The following is a 22596-nucleotide window of genomic DNA, read 5'->3' as shown; positions in this document are numbered from 1 at the left end:
CATTTTTTAAAGTTTTTGGGGATTTGTTGTTTGTTTATTGCTGGAAAAAGCTCTAACCTTTTGACCCTTCAGAGTGTAGAACATTAAAGCTTGGTCTTATTTTCTCTTAACTGCCAACCAAGAAATGTCATCTGTTATGTCTGTTTTGATATGCTTCCAAGAGACAGGGCTATAGAGTCTCTGATATAAACGGCTGATGACTACTAGAGCAAAAACGGGAGAGAAGAGACTGGAAGCTGGTACTTTGAAAGCCAGTGCCGTCTCTCAAAGCAAATAAACAATACACGAAGAAAAATGGCCATGTATGGAGAATACTTAGTGAGGTATTCCAAGCTCTTCCAACTTTAGAAAAGAGTATTATAGGTAGTCTAGTTGTAGAAATAATACCAAGAATATTTCCTTCATTGTAGGAGATAAACTCCCAAAGTATGACAATTAATGGAAAGAATGAAATCTGTTAGGAAGGTATTGGGTATTCTACTATATTCCCATGAAAATAAGTTCATCTTCATTTCTCTTAAGAAATAGAGTTCATATATGAAAGAACTTACTTATTCTGCCAAATTTTCTTTACAGTTTTAATCAAAGGTTAATGAGCAAACTTACTCTAGATGAGTCATAAGAGGGGCTTGGTTGACCACTTGTTCCCCAAGATGTTGTACTTCCACGTTCATCCATACCTAAGGAAAGAAAAAAGTGAAAACTGTAAATCCAAAGGGATACTATGATGGATTTTTTTTGTATGGTATAGGAGAGAGTACAATTCAACGAGTGGTATTTACATTTATGTGGAACTGGCTGTATATCAATTCTTGTCTCAGAAACCTGTAGAAAATAAGTTACTTCAGAGTAACTGCCTCACTGCTCTATACAATGCCCTATATACACTGCAGAATTTCAGAACCAAAATATGTCTTTGGAGACTTTAGAATAGGACATAATCTAGGGCTCTCCATCTCTGTCCCCATCTATTGCTACTTCTAAGAGTAGATGAACCCCCCAACTTTCTACAGTTTAGTACTGTCTACATGAAAATATGAAGAATTCAACCATCATAGATAAGCCTTAGAAAATGAAGCGAGTCAAACTGCTCAAGTTAACAAAACTGGTTTCTATCAGAGCATTGATTAGATATTCTTAACTGAAGACATCAAACTATATCAAACCGTATCAAATCAATGTTAGTTATATCGAAACTAATCAAAAAGACATGACAACTCATTCTAGTAAAATCTCCCCTAAAACCTGATTCCAAATGAGTAGATCCACTCTTATGAAAATTGCAAAGGAAAACTCAAAGTGAGAAAGGATCAGTAACCATTAACAACAGTTACTCCTTGTGCTCCTTAATGTACCTTCTGAAGCTTTGGCTCCAGTATTTTCACCTTCTAATCAATCTCCAGAAAAAGTTGAAAGAGTTGGAGAGCTCTCAATCCAGCCATTTCTCCCTTTCCTGTTTTGAGGACTAGCCTTTTTCATCCTCGACTCCTAACAGGGTACACTTTCCCAATCCCTTCTCAGCTTCTTTCTATGATGAAAAACACACAGTTGAATTTTTTTGTTTCATTCTTGCATGAGAAAACTCTAGATGTTACGAAGACAATGTTCAGCTAAATTAAGATCTCATTTTCTTCAAAAAAATTTCTTGAAGTCCTCTGTGATTTAGATGGGAATGTGGTCTGAAATAAGTTAAATGCCACAAATTCTCTAGTAACTAGCCACGATTCCCAAGGCTCTTTCATAGAGACAGAATTGCCAATTGAAGGGATAGATGACAAAAAGCAAGGAAAGTGGGGGCCGGCCTGGTACGCATAGTGGTTAAGTTCACGCGATCCACTTCGGCAACTCAGGGTTCACTGGTTCGGATCCTGGGCAAGGACTTACACACCGCTCATCAAGCCATGCTAAGGCGGCATCCCACACAGAAGAACTAGAAGGATGTACAACTAGGATATATAACTATGTACTGGGGCTTTGGGGAGAAAAGAGGAAAAAAAGAGAAAGATTTAGCAACAAATGTTAGCCCAGGGCCAATCTTCCTCAAAAAGAAAAAAGCCACGAAAAGGGAGTCAGGGTTCCCAAAGCAGAATCTACTAATTATTAACTCAGTTAGTAGGAACCTAACTTATTCTTTTTATGAATCTATATTTCCTATATCAAGTGATTAATATACATTTTTTAAAGATTTTATTTTATTTATTTTTCCCCCCAAAGCCCCAGTAGATAGTTGTGTGTCATAGCTGCACATCCTTCTAGTTGCTGTATGTGGGACGCGGCCTCAGCATGGCCGGAGAAGCAGCGCGTCGGTGCGAGCCCGGGATCCGAACTCGGGTCGCCAGCAGTGGAGCGCGCTCACTTAACCACCAAGCCACGGGGCCGGCCCTAATGTACATTTTTTAAAGTTTTTAAAAACAGTGTAGAGAAAAGATGGGTACCTACTACAGACAATACTCCAGGCACAATTTCAAGTGAAACAGCAGCTTTGAAAACACAGAGATGATGTGTAAAAATACACAGTGTTTTGTTCATTCTTGGAGAATTCTTATTAAAATTCTAGATTTAAGAAAGATTCTACAAGTTTGGGGAGTTTCATGTAAAAACATACTTTGTTATCATCTCTCCAGTATCATCTGTGGGCTATTTTCCAAGCATTTTCTTTGCAATCAACACTGTAGAATAGCAGATAGGATTCCTATGAGATCCAATCCAAGACAAAGGCTACTATTAACCTACAAAACCCCTAATATAAAACTACTTATGAGGGGCCAGCCCCATGGCATAGTGGTTAAGTTCGCATGCTCTGCTTCGGCAGCCCGGGGTTCGCAGGTTTGGATCCCGGGCGTGGACCTACACACCACTCATCAAACCATGCTGTGGCAGGCATCTCACATACAAAATAGAGGAGGATGGGCACAGATGTTAGCTCAGGGCCAATCTTCCTCAGCAAAAAGAGGAAAGATTGACAAAAGACGTTAGCTCAGGGCCAATCTTCCTCACCGACCCCCCCAAAAAAATTGCAAATAATTTCATGAAAAATTTTATTTTTTAAAAAAATCACACTTCTGGGCCGGCCCTGTGGCTTGGTGGTTAAGTGCGCGCGCTGCGATGCTGGCGGCCCGGGTTCGGATCCCGGGTGCGCATTGAGGCACCACTTCTCTGTCCATCCTGGGGCCGAGTCCCACATACAGCAACTAGAAGGGTGTGCAGCTATGACATACAACTATCTACTGGGGCTTTGGGGGCAAAAAATAAAATAAATAAAATCTTTAAAAAAAAAAAAAAATCACACTTCCATTTGCAACTATTTTTCTATGAGTTAAGATTTTTTTAATACTATACAGCCAAAGTAAAATACAAAAGTAAATTGGCTACTGAAAGCAGGGTCTCAAATATTTGTACATCCATGTTCACAGTAGCATTATTTACAATAGTCAAGACGTGGAAGCAACTCAAGTGTCCATCGACGGAAAAATGGATAAAGAAAATGTGGTATATACATACAATGGAATATTATTCAACCTTAAAAAAGAGAATTCTTACACATGCTACAACATGGATGAACCTGAGGACATCATGTTAAATGAAATAAGACAGTCACAAAAGGACAAATACTGTATGATTCCACTTATATGAGGTACCTAAAGTAGTCAAATTCATAGAGGCAAAGTAGAATGTTGGGGCTGAGGGGAGAAGAGGGAAATGATACTTCACTGAACATTTAGAACATATAATGGAAATTTATTTTGATGATCCTATCCTAATTAAAATAATCAGACCACAATTTGTTTTATGACTCTGAATTGTCTTATATCAAATGATTAATAAATATGAGGCCTAAGTGTTGTTTTAAATACATTTGTAAAAGAGAATATAGAAAAGATGGGTGCCTGCTACACAAAACACCTCATACAAAATTTAAAAGAGATACATGAAATCCTATGAAAACACATACTCATTTTCATCAACTGACACTAATTACTTCCACAGCACAAAGGGAGAGCAAAGATTAATTAAATAAAATGGTAATTAAGCCACCAGCTAAAAAGTACTACATACCAATGATACTGGACACGGAGGGGGCTCAAAGGATGCTACAGAATAACAAGGATCTGGCTAGGTTTTAAACTCAGAGCTCTATAGTTTTATTGTTAACATACCCAGACTCTGAGTAGAAGGCCGTGGCTGGCACTGACAAAGGCAAGAGTCATCCTTTAGCATCAATGACTCCTTTCTGCTGAAGACAATGGCTGTACAAACATAGAAATATGACAGGAATAATAAACTTTCCAAAGCCTCAGCCTCATAAGACTAAGGTAAACAGCAAAAAACAAATTACACACAGAAAATACTTAACACAGAAATTATACAAACTGATCAAAATCTGAAAAACTATTTTTCAACAAGAAAATATACCATAGTTGCAATACAGTGATTGGGGGGAAAACATTTCTATTAAGGTATGTCCGAACCATCACTGTCATATATTTTCTTTCCTTCCCATTTCTAGTCTATGCATGCCAATTCAACAATTTTAGAGAAGCTAGTTACTCAACTGACAGATTAAAATGGTAGATCTAAGAGAAAGTTTAGCAATAATTAAGTGGTAGAAACACTTTGAGTCTTGCTTAACTTTCTAATAAATTAATCTATTCTATTTCTATTCAATAAAAGAGTTAATCAATAATTTAACTAATATAGAGATTTAAATGATATTTTCCTTTTTTAATCTTTTATACACAGAATCTCTTAAAGTACCTGCTTTTCTGAATGGAACCAATTAAATAAAATCCAATATATTGACTCCATGTGCCTCATTTTAAAAGGCGTACTATTTTTATTTAATATTTTCCAGCAAAGAAAAAACATTAAATTTTTGACCTTATATCTAAAAACAATGGTTTGTGAATTCAGTGAAACAATCTGCTTCCTTCTTTTGTAAAATATTTAATAAGAAAAGTAACTGAAAGCAAATCATAAATTACCACAAACACAGGCAGTTCCCTAAAAGGCTGGAACTTTGGAGAAGGAATAAAACTGGAAATTGTGTTTTTGAGGTATCAGAGAACAAGACTCTTGGAGGAGCAAGTAAATTTCTTGGCAAAGTTCAACATCTGGCATTACTCTCTTTTCTATGAAGAACTCAGATATCAGTCTACCTATTTCCTCTCCACTGCCACCATGTTTTGTTTTTGACCAAAAGTGCTTTCTTTCTTGAGTCAATCACAAAATTATGTCACAGCTTCTATCCTACCCCTTCTTTCATTCTCTTAGCACAGAGTCTTACAGCCTTCTTTAGGTTTTTAACCACTAGCAAAAACTGAAAACAGACTTTTGGGGTGGGGGGAATTACTTCTCTATACCCTAAACACCTATTCCTCCCTCAACTCCATATGGGCCCAGAGAGTACAGAGTTTGTGTACATAAAGCATTACTCAAGGTTTGGGGAGGTTCAGACAAGATTTGCCTGGAGGTAAAAGGGGTAAATGAGGAGCAAAGCTTCTGACCAGTTCCTTCTCCTCCCACTTGCCACTACCAGACTTATCAGCAAAGACTCTGCCACCTGAGACTAAGATTAAGGTAAAGTGATAAACAGGTCTGGAATTGGGAAAATATTTCAGGTAGTAGTGGGGAGTCTAGTGAGCTGAGAAGGAATGAAAGCAAGAAGGGGAACAATACAAAGAATGAAGAGGAGAAGACTAGTTAGGATATCGCTGCAGCAAAGCTGGTAAGAAAAGCAAGTCACTACAGCCACTCTGCTTGATATCAGGCCCGAGAGTCTATCCCTGTAGGAAAGGAACGCGTACCAAGTTGGAAGGAAGAGCACAGAGGATTGTGTACCCTTCTCTCCCTCTCACACACACCCACACACACACACACACACTCACTGCCTTTGGTAGCACTAAACTCAGGTTTTTCATTCTAGCAAGTAAAATTTACTTCAAAAATACCAAATCCCAACACTGTTATAAATAAAGGAAGATAATATACTTTGCAGGATTGACATCTGCTATAGGGTGATTCAGTAAATGATCTGATGAAAGAAATCTGATTGGAGATAGCTATGTCAGATAACCAAAGCTATGAATGTGTCTCTTCAATAGTTTCTTGACTCAGTTTTATTTGTGGAGTAATGATATTCCTTTAGATAAGACTCAAAGGCTGCAATCAATTATACAACAACATAGACCTAAAAACCCACCACTACCATTTTTATTGTATTTTTCAGATACCCATGAAATAAACCTACCAATGTAGTTTTCCAGAAATTCACTGTGAAACAGGATCAATTAGAATATAATAGTAAATCCTTTGTTATGCTACACATTAATGAAAAACAAATAAAATAGAAAAGCTATGGAAATGTTAAACTTGTACAGGAATTTAAGAGAAGTTAAGACATTGCCTCATATGAAGTATATAACATAGAGGTTTTTTTTTACTTATAAAAAATTGAGATTCTGTACAATGAACTGTCAAATAAAAGTTTCATTTTTTAAAAAAGTATGCAAGAAAATAACACCAGTAAAAATATTAGAAGGACGAGCCATCTCAGGTCATCTTTTAAAATTAAATCACAATTTCTGTTTGGAATTGTTGAGAACAAAGATTTACAAATAGGGATATTTTAGTGCCAAAGTACACTAGAGTAAGGTAGTAAACACATGGCTAATTTCAGGAAAACGACTAATTTTGAAAATAACTTTCAAACATAGTGATTTTGTTATGTTATTGTTATTGGCCACATCACTCTATATAAATGCCCTATAAAGATACAATTAAACAGGACATTCCAGTGATTTAATCAAAGAAGTAAGAGTAGGAAGTCAAAAGGAAATGGCAGGTCTCACTAAGAAAACCAGAAACTGCCAGATGGCCATGGACTGAAATAAGTTCCCAGAGGGCAAGCAGGCATTTTATAGCACCTTGGGAACTGTCTAGTGACCTGCTATCTTAAGGATTTGCTCTGTCTGAAGAGACATTCTAACTCTGACAAAGCTCTTGGACTGTCTCTAAACCTCCCCTAAAGTAGCTGTCAAGTTTCTGGAAACAGGAAAGGCCTTTCCACTGCACCTGAGAAGCACCTGCAACACTCCTCTCCGATCTAAATACCAAAGCCCCGCACCTAAACAACACTGCAAATTGTTTTCTTCCATAGAAGCACTAAAGACAGTCAACTCTTTTAAAAAAGGCTTGATGCCTCTCTCTGACTCTGGATGAGTCTCAACGAAAAATCTCCCTACTCAGTCCCTCAATGGTACAATTCCATTGACTTACTTTACAAACACTTCCAAAATCTGACTATGACTCACTATTTTTAACACGATCATTTTAATCCAAGCCACCATCATCTATGACCTATATTACTGCAATAGCTTCCTAAAGGGTCTCCCTTCTTCTTGCCCCTCCTACAGTCTGTATTCTCTACACAGGAACATAGAAATTACCTTTTAAAAACAACTCAAATCATGTCAATCCTATGCTCAAAATCTACCAATGGCTTCCCACCTTATTCAGAAATAAATCCATTGGTCTACAATGTTTTACAGGTTCTGCCTCCCACCTCTATGACTTCATCTTCTACTATTCTTTCTCTTGGATCACTCTATTTCAGCAACATAGCCCCCTGCTTTTGCTCAAACACACCAAGCATGCTTCCTTCTCAGGGCCTTTCCACTTGCTCTTTCCTCTTCATAAAATGCTTCCCCTGCAGAAATGTGAAAGGTCTGTTCCTTTAACTTCCTTCAGGTCTCTGTTCCAATGTCCTCTTACTGCGGCATGTTTACTGTCTGTCTTTTCCCAAAAGACTGCAAGTCCATGAAAACACACTGTTATGTGTTTGGTGCCTAGAATAGTGCCTGACACACAGTAGGTCCTAATAAATATCTGTGGAAGAAACGAATGTATAAAGTGAAAATAATAAAATCAGTTTAATAAAAGTGTGGCTGAAATTGGTTCCCTATTTGTTAGCTTATCATTTCTCTTTAGATAATAATCAACCAATATTCTAAATAACTGAGTAGTATTTTGAAAATTCCAGTGAGAAGCAGTTAGACTGTAAACGACTCTATGAACTAGACAAGTAACTACCCTCAAAGAGCAAAAATATTAAAAACTTTTAAAGAAACCTAAATCCTCACTAGGCTTGGTGACTAACTCACACAGACCTTAGGTATCATGACTTTGAAATGATCTCATCACATGTCCTGAGAAAAATCACTTTGTATTCAATATATTACAGCCTAAAGTAAACTGTTATAAAAGGAATTTTAAATCAAAAATATTCCAAAAAGTTTCATATACTCAACATGATGTTGGGACATCTACAAATGTGGTTAGAAATGTAATAATGATTCTCGTGACACTATTTTTTCATATTCCCTTAACCAGTGAGTTACTCATCAATATTAATTTCTACCTTAGCAATATTTTGAGTAACTATCCCATTTGTTCTCTTCACATATACAGTGCTCTGGTTCAGGTCCTGTGTATTGCTTATTCTTCTATTACATTCCCATTCCAAACCACAGTTAACATTGCCAGCACATTTATCTTGCCATAAACACAAGCTGGATCACATCCATTTACTTCTCAAATGTGATCTGCTGCTGCTTCAGAAATAACATTCACACTCCTGACAGAGGCATTCTTCAAGGTGGCCTCAATCTACCTTTTCAACTTCAGTATTTACTATATCCCCCCAAAAACTCAATGCTCCAGTCTCATCAAGACATTAATCACTCCTCAAACATGCCAAGACTTGTCACACATTCATATTTTACTTCTATTGTTTCCTAGCCCTAGAATATCCACCCTCATCTTTTCCCCACCTATTGAATTTCTAATTTTGAATCAGCCTAAGATCAAATGCCCCCTCCTCTGAAAAGTGTTCTCCATGAACTAAGTATAAATTAATCACACTTCTTCAGAAATTAATTAGCACTTATTTGTCTTGAACACTGATGGTTGTTTTCATGTATAACCTACCAATAAAACTTTATAATAGGGAACATACCTTGTTCATCTCTATGTTCTTCTGGTACCTAACAGAAGTGTGGTATTACGCATTCAAATGTTTACTGAATGGTTAAGAATATATAAAATTAAAGCATTCACATGACAGTCTGCCACACTGTCATAAGTATTCAGTAACTAAAGATGGGTTAAAAAAAAGAAATCCAAAACAGAAGAGTGATGTCTAGCAATCTAAGTAGATCTTCAAGAATTACTAAAATAGTAATTATTTTTTAAAGAGAATATTATTTTTAAAAGCAGATTGCAAATATATTGAAGGAGATCTCAAAACTGACCTAGTGAGCTCAGCTTCCAATATAATGCAGTTAGTGCCTACCGATAGCTACTATAAATTCTGAGGAAAAAATATAAATATAAAACAACTACCTAAAGGTTCTAGAGAGTGAACAAAACCAGGCCAATGTTGGATGGGAATATAAACTTGGAATAAGAGACCAGAATGGATGAGTTTCTCTTTTGAACAGCTTTTAGGGATCAGCACAGGTGAGTTTCCCATTCTTAAACCTTTACCATTCAGGCAAGCAGCAGCCATAGCATGCAGAAACTAAAATTCCAATAGAAAACCCACTGTTTCTCTGGCTTGAAGAAAAAGAAGACAAAGCCAGGACAACCACAGTCACCAGAAAGTAAAGACAGAATCCCAAAAAAGAGAGAGGGAAAAAAGAAGAGTTCTAAATTTTTGGTATATCTCTGCCCAACTCTTTGGCTGAGCCCTGAAGCACACATTCACAGGGCAGGCCCAAGGCAGTGTGCAGCTGAAGCTAAAAGAATCAAACGGAAATTTGAGCAGCTGCCAACCTCAGGCAAGAGAGAGTTTTCACTTTGAGTCTAATCCAATTAATGGCTCACTAAAACAAAGAAATCAAAACTCTTCGGAGGAGCATGAAAGAAACCAAAATTTCCACAAATAATATTCACAATATCCATAATACAATCCAAAATTCCTTGACAATAAAATGTCCCCCAATTTCAAGGGGAAAGATAATTAAGAGAGGCCAACCTCAAGATGATCCAGATACTGAGATTTGCAGACAAGGACATTAAAGCAGATACTATAACTGTGCTCAATGAAGTAAAGGACATATGCTGGTAGTGAAAGACTAGAAATCTCACAGAGCAAAAGAAAACAAAAAAAATAACAAATGGAAGTTTTACAAATAAAAATAAAATATCCGAAATCCAAACAAACAAAAAAATTCTTGGATGGGTTTAAAAGAAGACTGGAGATGACAGAAGAAAGAGTGAGTGAATTTGATGACAGATCACTAGAAATAATTCAATTTGATAAAAAGAGAAAAAAGATTAAAAGAAAATCAACAGGGCCTTAGAGACCTAAGGGAAGATATATTAAAAAGTCTAATATTGGCCTAATGAGAGAACAAAGAGAATAGGGTAGAAAAAAAATTTGAAGAAATAATGGCCAAAAAACTCACAAATGTAGTGAGAGACATAAATTTACCAATTAAAGACATTCAGTGAACCCAAACAGGATAAACACGAAGAAAACCATACCTAGGCACATCATAGTCAAACTTCTGACAACCAAATATACAGAGAAAACCTTGAAAGTGGACAGAAAAAGAGACACATTACACATAGAATAACAATAATTCAAATCACTCAAGAGTTGTCTTCAGAACCTATGGATATTAGCAGATGTGGAAACACATCTTTAAAGTATGGGGGTGGTGGTGATGATATCAACCAGAATAAAAATATCCTTCAAGAATGGAGGTGAAAGACATTTTTCAAATACAGTCACACATCACTTAATGAAGGGCATAACGTTCTGAGAAATGTGTCATTAGGCTATTTCATCATCGTGCAAACACCATAGAGTGTACTTAAACAAACCTAAGTGGTATTAAACAACCAGACTATATATAGCACTAATCTTAAGGGACCATGCTATATATGCGGTCTGCTGTTGACCAAAACATCGTTCAGCGGCACATGACTATAAAAGAAAATTAGGAATTTGTTGCCAGCACAACTGCAGTACAATAAAATACTAAAAGAAGTTCTTAAATCTGAAGGAAATATTATCAGAGAAAAACTTGGGTCTTGAGGAAGGAAAGAAGAACATCAGAAACAGTAAATATAAAAGACTATTTTTTCCTTTTAACTTTTTTTTTTTAATAATTTTATTTATTTATTTTTTTCCCCCAAAGCCCCAGTAGACAGTTGTATGTCATAGCTGCACATCCTTGTAGTTGCTGTATGCGGGACGCGGCCTCAGCATGGCCGGAGAAGCAGTGCGTCAGTGCGCGCCGGGGTCCGAACCCGGGCTGCCAGCAGCGGAGCGCGCGCGCACTTAACCGCTAAGCCATGGGCAGGCCCTTAACTTCCTTAAAACAGTTACTTATATAAAAAACTGTAACATTCTCTCATAGGAGTTACAATGTATTTAGATGTAATACATATAACAAATACAGCATAAAGGAAGGCAGGGGTAGGGGCAAATAGACCTATAAGGTCACAAGATTTGTGCATTTTATGGAAGTGGTACAATATTAACTCTAAATAGACTGTGGGAAGTTAATGATGTATATTGAAATCCTTAGATAAGCTACAAAAGAAAAAAAAAAAAGCAGAGATAGCACTAAAAAGCCAAGTAATAAATTAAAATGGAGTCCTAAGAAATATCCAAATCCAAAAGAAAGAAGTACAGTCAAGCAAAATACAGACAGAAAACACAGAAAACAAAAAAATTAGTAGACCTAAATCCAACCACCCAATGAAACATTCCATTTTTGTCTAGGGAGGAAGACAAACAGAGAAGCAATCAAATAGATACTACTCCTTTCAATGAGAACACACCTCATTGCTCTGTGAGCTCATAAACTTCATGCTGCTGCTCTTCTTCAATAAGACAATTATATTTGGGTTTGGTGGTGGGAAAAGGAAGATGAAAACATTACCATCACACTTGCACATTAAACAAAAAACATACAGTACTGTACCAATGTGAAAACTGCATACAAAGGTTTTTTGTTTGTTTTTATAGTACCCATTAGGATCATAAGTCAGTACCAATAAAGCAGCTTCTGCATAACTATCAAATACATTTTAGTGGATTTTTGCTGATTACCTAATACAATTCGCTATTTAAAAACAGCTGTGTGAGCAATTACTATTCTTAACTTAATTCCTCAAACAACTCTATTCATTTCCTGTAATGAGGCCCATGTACTCCCTGTGTTCAAGTCTTAGACCATTAATTCCTGCAATGGCAACACACTGTCTCTTCAGAGGAACTGTAAAAATTTTTCCTCATATTTTCCCTATATTTAAAAACCTCTTCCTCACATAACTCTTCAAACTACCACTCATTTCTTTCTAGACTCATAAAACAAAAATTTACATTGACCACCTTCACTCCTTACACTTTATTCACTCACTCATTAATGAATCTCTTACTCACATCTAGCCTCTTCCTAGACCACACCAGCAAAACCAAATGCCAGGGACACAGAAGGCACTCAGTAAATTTACAAGATAAAACTGAACTCTTTCAGGTCATCAAAGGTTATCCTAATCATAAAATACAAAGGCCACCTCTTGGTCTTCATTTCTTCGATCTCTATAGCAGAGGTCAGCAAACTTCTCCTATAAACGGCCAGACAGTACATATTTTAGGCTTTGTGGGCCACACTCTCTCCTTACCAACTATTCAACTCTACTACTGTAGCACAAAAGCAGCCACAGGCAATGTACAAATACATACAGTCATGCATCCCTTACTGACAGGGATACATTCTGAGAAATGAGTCGTTAGGCAATTTAGTCATTGCGCAAACATCATAGAGTGTACTTACACAAACATAGGTGGTATAACCTACTACACACCTAGGCTAGGCTATATGGTACTAATCTTATGGGTCCACCATTGTATATGCAGTCCATTGTTGACCAAAATGTCGTTATGCAGTGCACGACTGTAAAGAGTAGCTGTGTTCCAATAAAGCTTTACAAAAATAGGTAATGGACCATGGGCTGTATTTTGCCTACTTCTGCTCTATGGCATCAAATCCTGTTAACCAGGGATTTGCTGACCCTTAACCTTTGGGCCTCTATTTCTGTATGTTATCACTTCCCTTTCTGTATAAAAAACTAAAAGTATCTGCTCTTCATCCCATGTTCTTCTCATTTTATGCTCTACCCCTTGGACTGCTCGTATAGTCTTATGATTTTGACTGTCCCCTCCGAAGGATCAGTTTCCAAATGCACATTCCCAGTCTTAAGTCAGTTCTGTATTTTGGGTCTTAAATCACCAAATTCCTGCTGGAAGCTTTCATCTGGTTCTCCTGCCATCACCTAAAACCCACCATATCTAAAACCAAACTCTTCATGTACTCTTCATCTCTTCCTCATATGTCTTTGGACCTTAATTATTAATATTTCTAATACTGCAGTTAGTACTATAATAGTTTAGGTCGACTAGACTAGTATACTGGCACCATCTTTGATTCTCCCTTCTCTTCTCCCTCCACTATCCCTATACTAAGTGTTCCTTTTGAATGTCTCCTGAGGCAGCTTTTCCATTCCTACTGCCACCTTTTTATTTTGGGCTTTCATGATATCCTACTTAGATTCTTTTGCTAGAGTCTCTCTGAAACTTCCTAAAACACTATTTCAAAATACTTCACTTGCTTGTAATATCCTGCCAGTGTAATCTTCCCAAAATAACCCCTCAAAACACATTACCCTCAGATTTTAACAATACTTCCAGTGGCCCACTGCCAACAGAATAAATCCCAAATTCTTCAACCTGAAATGGAATATTTTACTCATCTGTTCTACAAATGTTTACTGTCAATTGTGCTAGGTTTTATCCCTCCTATGTTTAAAGCCTTTGAAACCCCAGTTACAACTGCCTCTCCCCTTCTAACCCTAATAGTCAAAAACACTTACTAACTTCCTACTATGGCATACACACTGTCATGATCTAAGGAGGATTCTAGGCACTGGTGATACAGAGATGCACAAGACATAGAGACCCTGCCTTCAAGGAGATGTCATTTGATGTCTTACCATTCAAAGTCCCGACAGTAACCACTAGGCATTCACTGTACACTGTATCATTCATGAATATTTCATTGCTCTAATTATTCTTCTTTGCATTTCTACCTCCTCTACACTTAATTAAGTCTTACTGGTTTAATGCTCACTTTAAATCCCACCTCTGCTGTACAACTTGTCCAACGTCCCTAAATCCTTTCTAGGTCCTCTTTAATATTTGTATCATACTTACAAATCTGTGTCACACAGCACAGAAGTTATACCGGTTTTAAGTGAACACCATCTAACATGTGGTCTCAAACTAATTTAAGAGCAAACACCATATTCAGCTCTTATTCTGTATCACCTACAGTGCTGTACATACAGGGGAAGCTCAATAAAGTTTTTACATATAAAACGACACTGCTAATTAATATAAGGACATATATTAAAAGTAAAAAAGCTATAGCTTTTTACTTATCTACTTACATTCACTCTCCCCAGTCCCATTAGTGAACAGGGAGCCTTCGTAAAGGATATATTTGATGACCAAAGCATAGAACAAAAGTAACCACACCAAGAAGACACTCAATTGAAACCCCTGACATCAGCACAGTGCTTTAATGGAATGAACTCTCTTGTTCACATTCACATATATTTATTACAGTAACACGTAAGCAAAAATCACTGCCATGTACAGATTTGTAAATTTTAAATTCTCATAATTAGGGTCTAACTCATAAAAAACCCTGAATTTAAGTCATTTAAAATACCTACAACTTACAAAGATGAATAATTACATCAAAAAGCTACTCCAGGATTCAACTTACGGAGCTGTTAAAACTACTTGGAAAGTTGGTCATTGCCTATGTAAATAAAGCATATCACTCTTGAACTCTCTAACTAAGACTATTTTTAGTTTAAAAATAGAGATCTGCTTATCAAAATTATTTACCAGGAATTAAAAAATACTTTAAAAATTACGTCTATTATATAACAGAATATAATTTTGACATAAAAATAAGATCTGCACCCAAAATCTTACATATTGCCTGTGGGCATGTAAAATGATACACTTTGGAAAACTGGCAGTTTCTTAAAAGATAAAAATACATATACTTTGTGACACAACAATACTATCCCTAGGTATTTACCCAAGACAAAGTGAAAAAAAAGCACATTCAAAAGGGGTCTTTCACACAAATATTAAGGACAGTACTCATAAAAAATTCGACTAAAATTGGAAACAATCCAGGTGACCATCAATGAAAAAGATGGCTAAAGGGACTGTGCTTTATTCATTCAATGCAGTACTGCCGAGCAATACAAAGAAATGGACTAGCAGTACATGCAACAACATGCACAAATCTCAAAAACATTACACTTAGTGAAAGAAACCAGATATAAAGAATTTATTCCCTTTATATGTTGATCTAAAACAGAAAAAATAAAATCATAGTGATAAAATAAAGACTGTGGTTGCTTCTTGGGTAGAGAATTTTTTTCCCCCCTAAAGCCCCAGTAGATAGTTGTATGTCATAGCTGCACATCCTTCTAGTTGCTGTATGTGGGACGCGGCCTCAGCATGGCCGGAGAAGCGGTAGTCAGTGCGCGCCCGGGATGCGAACCAGGGCCGCCAGTAGCGGAGTGTGCGCACTTAACTGCTAAGCCACGGGGCCGGCCCTTGGGTAGAGAATTGACTAAGAAGGAGTGCGAGGGATCTTTATGGGGTGAGGAAAAGGTTTTATAAAACCACAAAATGTTCCAGTGACCATTTTCCTGGGATTATTCAGTTGAAAGTAACAATTATAAACTGTGAAGAAAATTCTTAAAAACAACTATTTGAAAGCAAGGAAGAGTGAACAAAAGGAGGCAGAAACTGGAAAGAATCTGATCAGTGAAAAAACAAAACCAGATTCACTAGGTAAGATCCAAATCTACATGGTTTGTCCAATGAGGACACTTCGCAGTCAGCATGGCATGTGGTGGATGGACAAGCAGAAAGCCACTGTCTTCTTTGCTTAACAGCCAGAAACTAGAATTTGGGAATGACAGTGCTGGAAAGTAAGGAGGGGAAACATAGAAAGGAGAAAAGCCACAGTTGGAGAGGTCCAAAAATTCACATTTAAACTCCCCTCAAATCCTTGGCTGAACTCTGAACAACATAAACGTAGGGGAGAATACAAGGAATCCAACTCAAAGCAACAGCTGGAAGGCTAAAATAACTGAGCATAGATTTCAATGGCTGGGTACCACAGAGGAAACTAATTAGAGGAGCTTGGTAAATAATTTGGGCTTTCCACAGAACTGCCTTAACAAAGCATAAAACCAAGGCTCAAGATAATCAACCAATAATGTAACTACTTACCAGAGCAAAAACAAAACTCTGCAGAAGAGAAACCAAAACCTCTACAACATATCTTCCACACTTTCCAGTATGAAATAAAAAATTAATGGATGTGTGGAGAAACAAAAATGTGACCCATAGTCTAGGAAAAACACTCCATATAAACATACCTCAAGATGACACAGATGTTGGAATAAGCAGAAAAGGATTTCAAAGCAGCTATTATAAATATTTAAAGACTTGAAGAAAAAGATGGTCAAAATGAATGAACAGATAGACTCTCAGCAGAGAAAAGTATTTGAAAATGGAAATTCTAGAATTTAAAATTACAATACCTGAAATAAAAAATTCACTGAATAAGCTTAACAATGAACTGGAGCCAGAAGAAGAAATGTAAGTGAAACTGAACAGAGATCAATAAAAATTATTCCATATGAAGTAGAAAAAATATTGGAAAAAAAAATACAGCCTTAGCTACCTGTTAGATAATATTAAATGGTCTAAAATGCACATACCTAGTACTTCTAGAGTACTAGAAGTAGATGAGAGAGAAAGAAGTACTAGAAGTATATGAGAGAGAAAATGAGGTAGAATATTATCTGGGGAAAAAGTTGCACAAATTCCCCCAAATCAGTGAAAAACATCAACTTGCATGCAGATCAATGAGCTCAGCAATCTCTAAGGAGGAGAAATACAAAGCAAACCCCATCAATATGCACAATGGTCAAAATGCTGAAATGCAAACACAAAGACAGAAATCTTGAACTCAACCAGAGACAAAAAATACAAATTACATAAGGGGAAAATGATATATATAAATAAAGGCTGACTTCTCATCAGAAACAATAGAGACCAGAGACAATGGAATGACATCCTTAAAGTTCTAAGAGAAAAAAAAAAAAAATCTCACTTCAGAATAATTGCCCAGGGATCTGAATTATAAGAAATACTAACTAAAGTTTTCAGGCTGAAGAAAAATGACACCAGATAAAATTCTGGATCCAAGAGAAGAACAGAAATGGCATATATGAGAGTAAGGATAAATGAGTATTTTTCCTCTATATTCATTAAAGTGCGTTTGATTGTTTAAAGCAGAAACTATAAAGTTGTTTTGAAAGCTTCATAACATTTTCACGACAAAGAATAAGAAAGAGTAAATAATACTTTTCAAGATTTTTAATTTTATATTGATATGGTAAAATATAAACTCCATGTAGACTATGATAAGTTAAGAGTGTACACTGTAATCCCTAGAGCAACCCTTAAAAATAATTAAAAGAGGTACAGGTAAAAAGTCACTAGAGAAATTAAAATTGAACACAAAAAATATGTGCTTAATCAAAAAGAAGTCAGAGGGCCGGCCCCGTGGCTTAGCGGTGAAGTGCGAGCGTTCCGCTGCTGGCGGCCCGGGTTCGGATCCCGGGCGGGCACCACTTCTCTGGCCATGCTGAGGCCACGTCCCACATACAGCAACTAGAAGGATGTGCAGCTATGACATACAACTATCTACTGGGGCTTTGGGGGGAAAAAATAAATAAATAAAATCTTTAAAAAAAAAAAAAAAAGGAAGTCAGAAAGGGAGGAACTGAGGCACAAAAAAATTAACAGCACAAAAGAAAATAAACAACAACATAACGGGCCTAAATATAAAATATAAACAAGTACCAAGTATTAGAGAGAATGTAGAGCAACGAGAACTCACATACATTACCGGTGGGAGTATAAAATAGTGAAATCACTTTGTCAAACTCTTTGGCAATTTTTTAGAAAGTTAAACATACTTCTATATTATGACCTAGAAATTCCACTCTTCATATGTACCCACGAAAATGAAAACATATATATTCACGAACAGAATTACACAAGACTGTTCATAGCAGATTTATTTATAATAGCCAAATACTCAAAACAGCCCTAATGCCTGCAGACACCTAACTGGATGAATATGTGATGGTTTATTCATACAATACAATAGTACTATTCAGCAGTAAGAAGAACAAACTACTATACACAACTTGGATGAATCTTTTGAGCAAAAGAAGTCAGATACAAAAGAAGACATACTATATGATTCCATTTATATGAAGTTCTAGAAGTGGCAAAATTAATCTAAAGTGATAAAACCAAAATGTTGTTTGGGTAGGTGAGGGTTGATTGAAAGGGGGCATGAGAGAACTTTCTGGGGTGCTGCAGGCTAGATTTCCCTGGAAGCAGACTCTGAGATGGATATTTGTGTTTAAGAAGTCCACTGGGAAATGCTCTCATGTTCCACATCTATGAGTTGAAGGAAGCAGAAATGGGTAGAGGGAGAAGCTGAATTGTGATACAATAGCAACGACAGCCTTAGCTCATCACATAGGGATTTTTCCAGCTGGGATGGTCCTTAGGAACTGTCTCAAACTGCAGCAAGTAGACCACGATCTTTATACCTCTCCATCTACCCTACCAATGAACTGACCAGTCATTGGATATAGGCTGTCCCTACAAAGTAGGTGTGACCATGATCAACATGGCTCTCTTCAGCGGAAGGCAATTCTTGAAGAGAAACTTTGGTGACAGTCGTCCACCAACACTCCCAGAAGCTTGAAAAATAAGTGTTTGATCCTGGAAGCACTCCACTGTATTCACTACGTGGCATGAGAGAAATGTTTTATATCTTGATTGAAGTATTGCTTACATGGGTATGTATATATTTATCAAGCTCACTGAATTGTACACTTAAGATCCATTTATTTCACTTATGTAAATTTTACCCCCAAAAAGGTCACCCCCCCATGTGCTTTTAAAAAAATGCTATACCCTTATTTTGGAATCCCCCCAAAAAAAACAAATTTAAATACTAACAAAGTACAACTTGGAATGAAGAGAGATAGAAAATTAAATTTTAAAAACAAGGAACAGTACCATAGTCAAGTTACAGCTTTGGAAATAGTAGTGGGTACCTATAGCAATTGGCTCCCAGTATGAGACCATAAGAGAAAGAGAGACTGACTATTAAAGGCATTCATTTGAAGTCCAAATAGAAGTCCATACCCATGGGGAAAGAATGACATGGTGATCTGATATAAAGCAGTAGCCTGGCCTTTGTTGAAGCAACAGAAGGCAAACATCTAAGAGTTTTTCATTTAAAAAAAAAAAGTGCAAAACCCAGGTCTTACTTTTCCATTACGCTTCAAATACTATCTATTCCTACAATGAATATCCTTTTTTCCAATTCTGGGACCAGTAATATGAAATAAATTAATCACTACCAATGCAAAAATCACAATGCTATCGTATATTTAAAATAATTATGCCTTGAAGAACTACACAAAGAGCCTAAGGAAAGACTGCTCAGATGATTAATTTTTTCAGAGGTTCCTGAAGAATTAACGCACAAAGGCTATTTACAATGTGAAAAGCAAAATACTATTTTAAATCAATATCAAGTTAAAAGTGAAGTTTATCATGTTATGAGCATATCTGGTTCTGTGCACATATAACTGAAATAAATTTATGAGTTCCAGAGAATAAGCGGTATACACATAAGCCAAATAAATAGCAGCAAATTATGTTTATTAACAATATTAAGTTGGTACAAACCAAAATGATACTAAGAAAATTACCCAAATGATAGAGAGTGCATGCCTTTTGCAAAACAGTAAAGAAGACTTGGGTCTTTCAGCACGGTTACAACTTCAGTGGAAGAATGTGAGTGGTGGCTTAAGGTTAGTCAACTCATCCAATTACACCCAGGAGATAAACTAAGTTTAAAGGGTAAGAAGGTAAATGCAATGTTATTTTTGAAAATGTAATGCAAGTCAAAGGTAGAAAAATGCATGCTGTAAATATGTGATCTACACTCAATATTCAAGAGGAAAGCTTTTCTCATCTGAGGTAAAATTTTGTTTACACAATTTTCAGAAATACTCGTTTCCCCTCACAATCCAAAAAAGGGAGAAAAAAATCAAGAATACTTTTGTAATATTTTTGTGCTACTGCAGTAGCACACTAACACTTAAAAGTTGATCTTCAATTTCTGCTCAAGGTAAAGATCTCTATAACCCAATCAATTTGTGGTTATCTACCCCCATTATAATTTCTTATATTAAGCATTTCCATTAAACCAGCAAATTATTATTTTTGAATAGTTTTAAGTATATGAAATCATTATCTTGTTCAGTCTTTTCGAAAATAAGATGGTAATCAAGATACACATAGAAGAGAGCCTAACCTAACAGGACTGTTTACAGACCCACTTCTTTGCTAACCTTGAAATACAGGTGAAGGGCTAGAATCTCACAATTTGTTCTATAAGCATCTATGATGAAATAACCTGTTTGTACTCCTGAGTAGCATTTAAAATGTTTTCTAAGTATCATTCAGAATAACTTCCAAGTATTTAAACCCTATGGAAAAAGCAATGTCAGTGATAAAATGCTGGCGAAATACTTTTAGTTGGCAACATTTCCTAAACTAGGAACCCATTTATTCTGACTTTACTCTGTGGCCTTTGGCTGAGTTAGCCATGATCCTCCCCTTAAAACCTTCAACCCAAAGAATTGTAAAAATGAAATGCGTAGTTTAAATGGATTTCTGCTTATGAGCAAGGAACTAGACTTGGTTTCTGTAAGATAGGGGAAAAGACGGGTAAAATAGGAGTTCATAAATTGTTCAGAGCTGCTTTAGGAGAGAAGAGGAAGAGAAAATCCACTATACTTTGATTTCATAGTAATCAAAAACAAATCTGTGTCTTCCACCAACTCAGTAAGTGAACTCACACTCAATTCTAAGAGGTATATTCCCCTGTCAGTCTCAAAGTGGAAAGGCTTGAACTTCACTGATTTACCCAATTCTATATCCATATACAATACCAAATATCTTAGTTGTTTGGTATTCTTTCCACCTCTTCTCAATGTCTGAATCCTTGGTCTAATTTTTTCCCCCAGACTTTCTTCAAAACAGCATTCCTATCTTTGATCAGATTGGCTTTCAAATCTCCTGCTGTCCCAGAAAAACCTCTCAATTTCTCCCTCAGTGTGCCCTCAGTCAGAGAAAGATATTTATTGATAGCATGAAGAAAACTTGACATATTCTAAACATTTAATATATTGATTCCAGAAGTTTAAGACTGCCAGAAAAATGGATCTAGCTGATTTCCTTCCATATCCAATTTCTTTAATTAGTCTCTGACTTTGTCCTTTCAGCTCAACAATGCAGGCAGAATAGATAGATATATATATATAGTAAACTCTGTTAACTACTAAAGCCATATCAAGAAAATACGCTTTGCAGTCAGTTGGACCCAAGTAAAATCCCTGGCTTTTCCATTTACTAGGTAGGTGATGACTATGTAAGTCTGTTTCTTCCTTTATAAAAACAGGGGCTGATAATAGGACATAACTCACAGATTTAGGATGAGAATTAAACGAGATGATACTTATAAGGCACTCAGTAAGTATCTGTCACACAGTGAATGCTCAATAAATGTAAGCTGTCCGAAACTGCAGGCAAGGCCTTTTCATTCATTCTCATTGTTAGAGAACTCATTTGGCAATCTTGCCACTGAGGAAAACTGTGGAGGTAGGTATCTGCTACTTAATGAAGTGACTTGATCTAAGTTGGATTTCTCGTTTGTGGTACTGCCTCTTCAAACATCAGTTTCTCTCTGACTGGAATATTGATAGCCTGCTGAAGCAATTATCTTCTGTGTTTCAAACTCCTCAACATGAATGACTGAATACTTATAGGAAATGATGTCATCTCTCAAAGTCTGACCACAGAGCAAAACACCAACACAATCCAGAGCCCCCTGTAAAAGTACTCAGGCTGCAAAGACATTCAAGTTTACCCCAAATCAACTTCATTTTTTCCTGCTTTGATATGAGAATAAAAACCTAGAAAATAAAAAAGATATAGTATCTTCACATTATGGCGGAGAAAAGGATTCAAGGTAGTAGGCCATAGTTCAAGGTGTATGACTTGAATGTCACACCTTTTTTCTTTGCCTCAGTTTCCTCATTTGTGAAAATCAAATAACTTGGGCTCTGCCTACTGATATAAGACAGCATAGAAAATGCCTGGGAAGCAACTTCATGTAGTAGTTTCTAAGTGTTTACCATTATCTATCTCACAAAACAGTTTCCCTGAAATGTTTCAGGGGGTTGTTTTAAAAGATTTAGGTAACACATGACAGAAAATATCATCATTATGTCATTGTTTTCTATAATTATCTA

At 36.4% G+C, this 22596-nt stretch overlaps 1 protein-coding gene across 13 annotated transcripts in view; it reads right to left on the bottom strand.

Moving 5' to 3' along the window:
* The window catches only part of TCF12 (transcription factor 12), a 373333-nt gene that overhangs the window by 220456 nt on the left and 130281 nt on the right, over window positions 1-22596 (bottom strand). For 7 of the 13 annotated variants that reach the window (XM_087427732.1, XM_087427677.1, XM_014780752.2 and 4 more), the window contains one exon: window positions 607-680. In XM_087427732.1, the coding sequence (XP_087283858.1) occupies window positions 607-680 (74 nt within the window). Of the gene's footprint in view, window positions 1-606; window positions 681-4157; window positions 4248-22596 lie in introns of those variants that run through there. The other 6 variants (XM_087427661.1, XM_087427651.1, XM_087427653.1 and 3 more) reach the window with 1 other exon arrangement.

The sequence above is a fragment of the Ceratotherium simum genome, chromosome 3 (genome assembly GCF_057802395.1).
Source record: "Ceratotherium simum simum isolate JZ-2026a chromosome 3, ASM5780239v1, whole genome shotgun sequence".
In the NCBI taxonomy this organism is placed as follows: domain Eukaryota; kingdom Metazoa; phylum Chordata; class Mammalia; order Perissodactyla; family Rhinocerotidae; genus Ceratotherium; species Ceratotherium simum.
The sequence above is the reverse complement of the archived record's forward strand: the minus strand, read 5'-3'. Positions and strand labels throughout refer to the sequence as shown.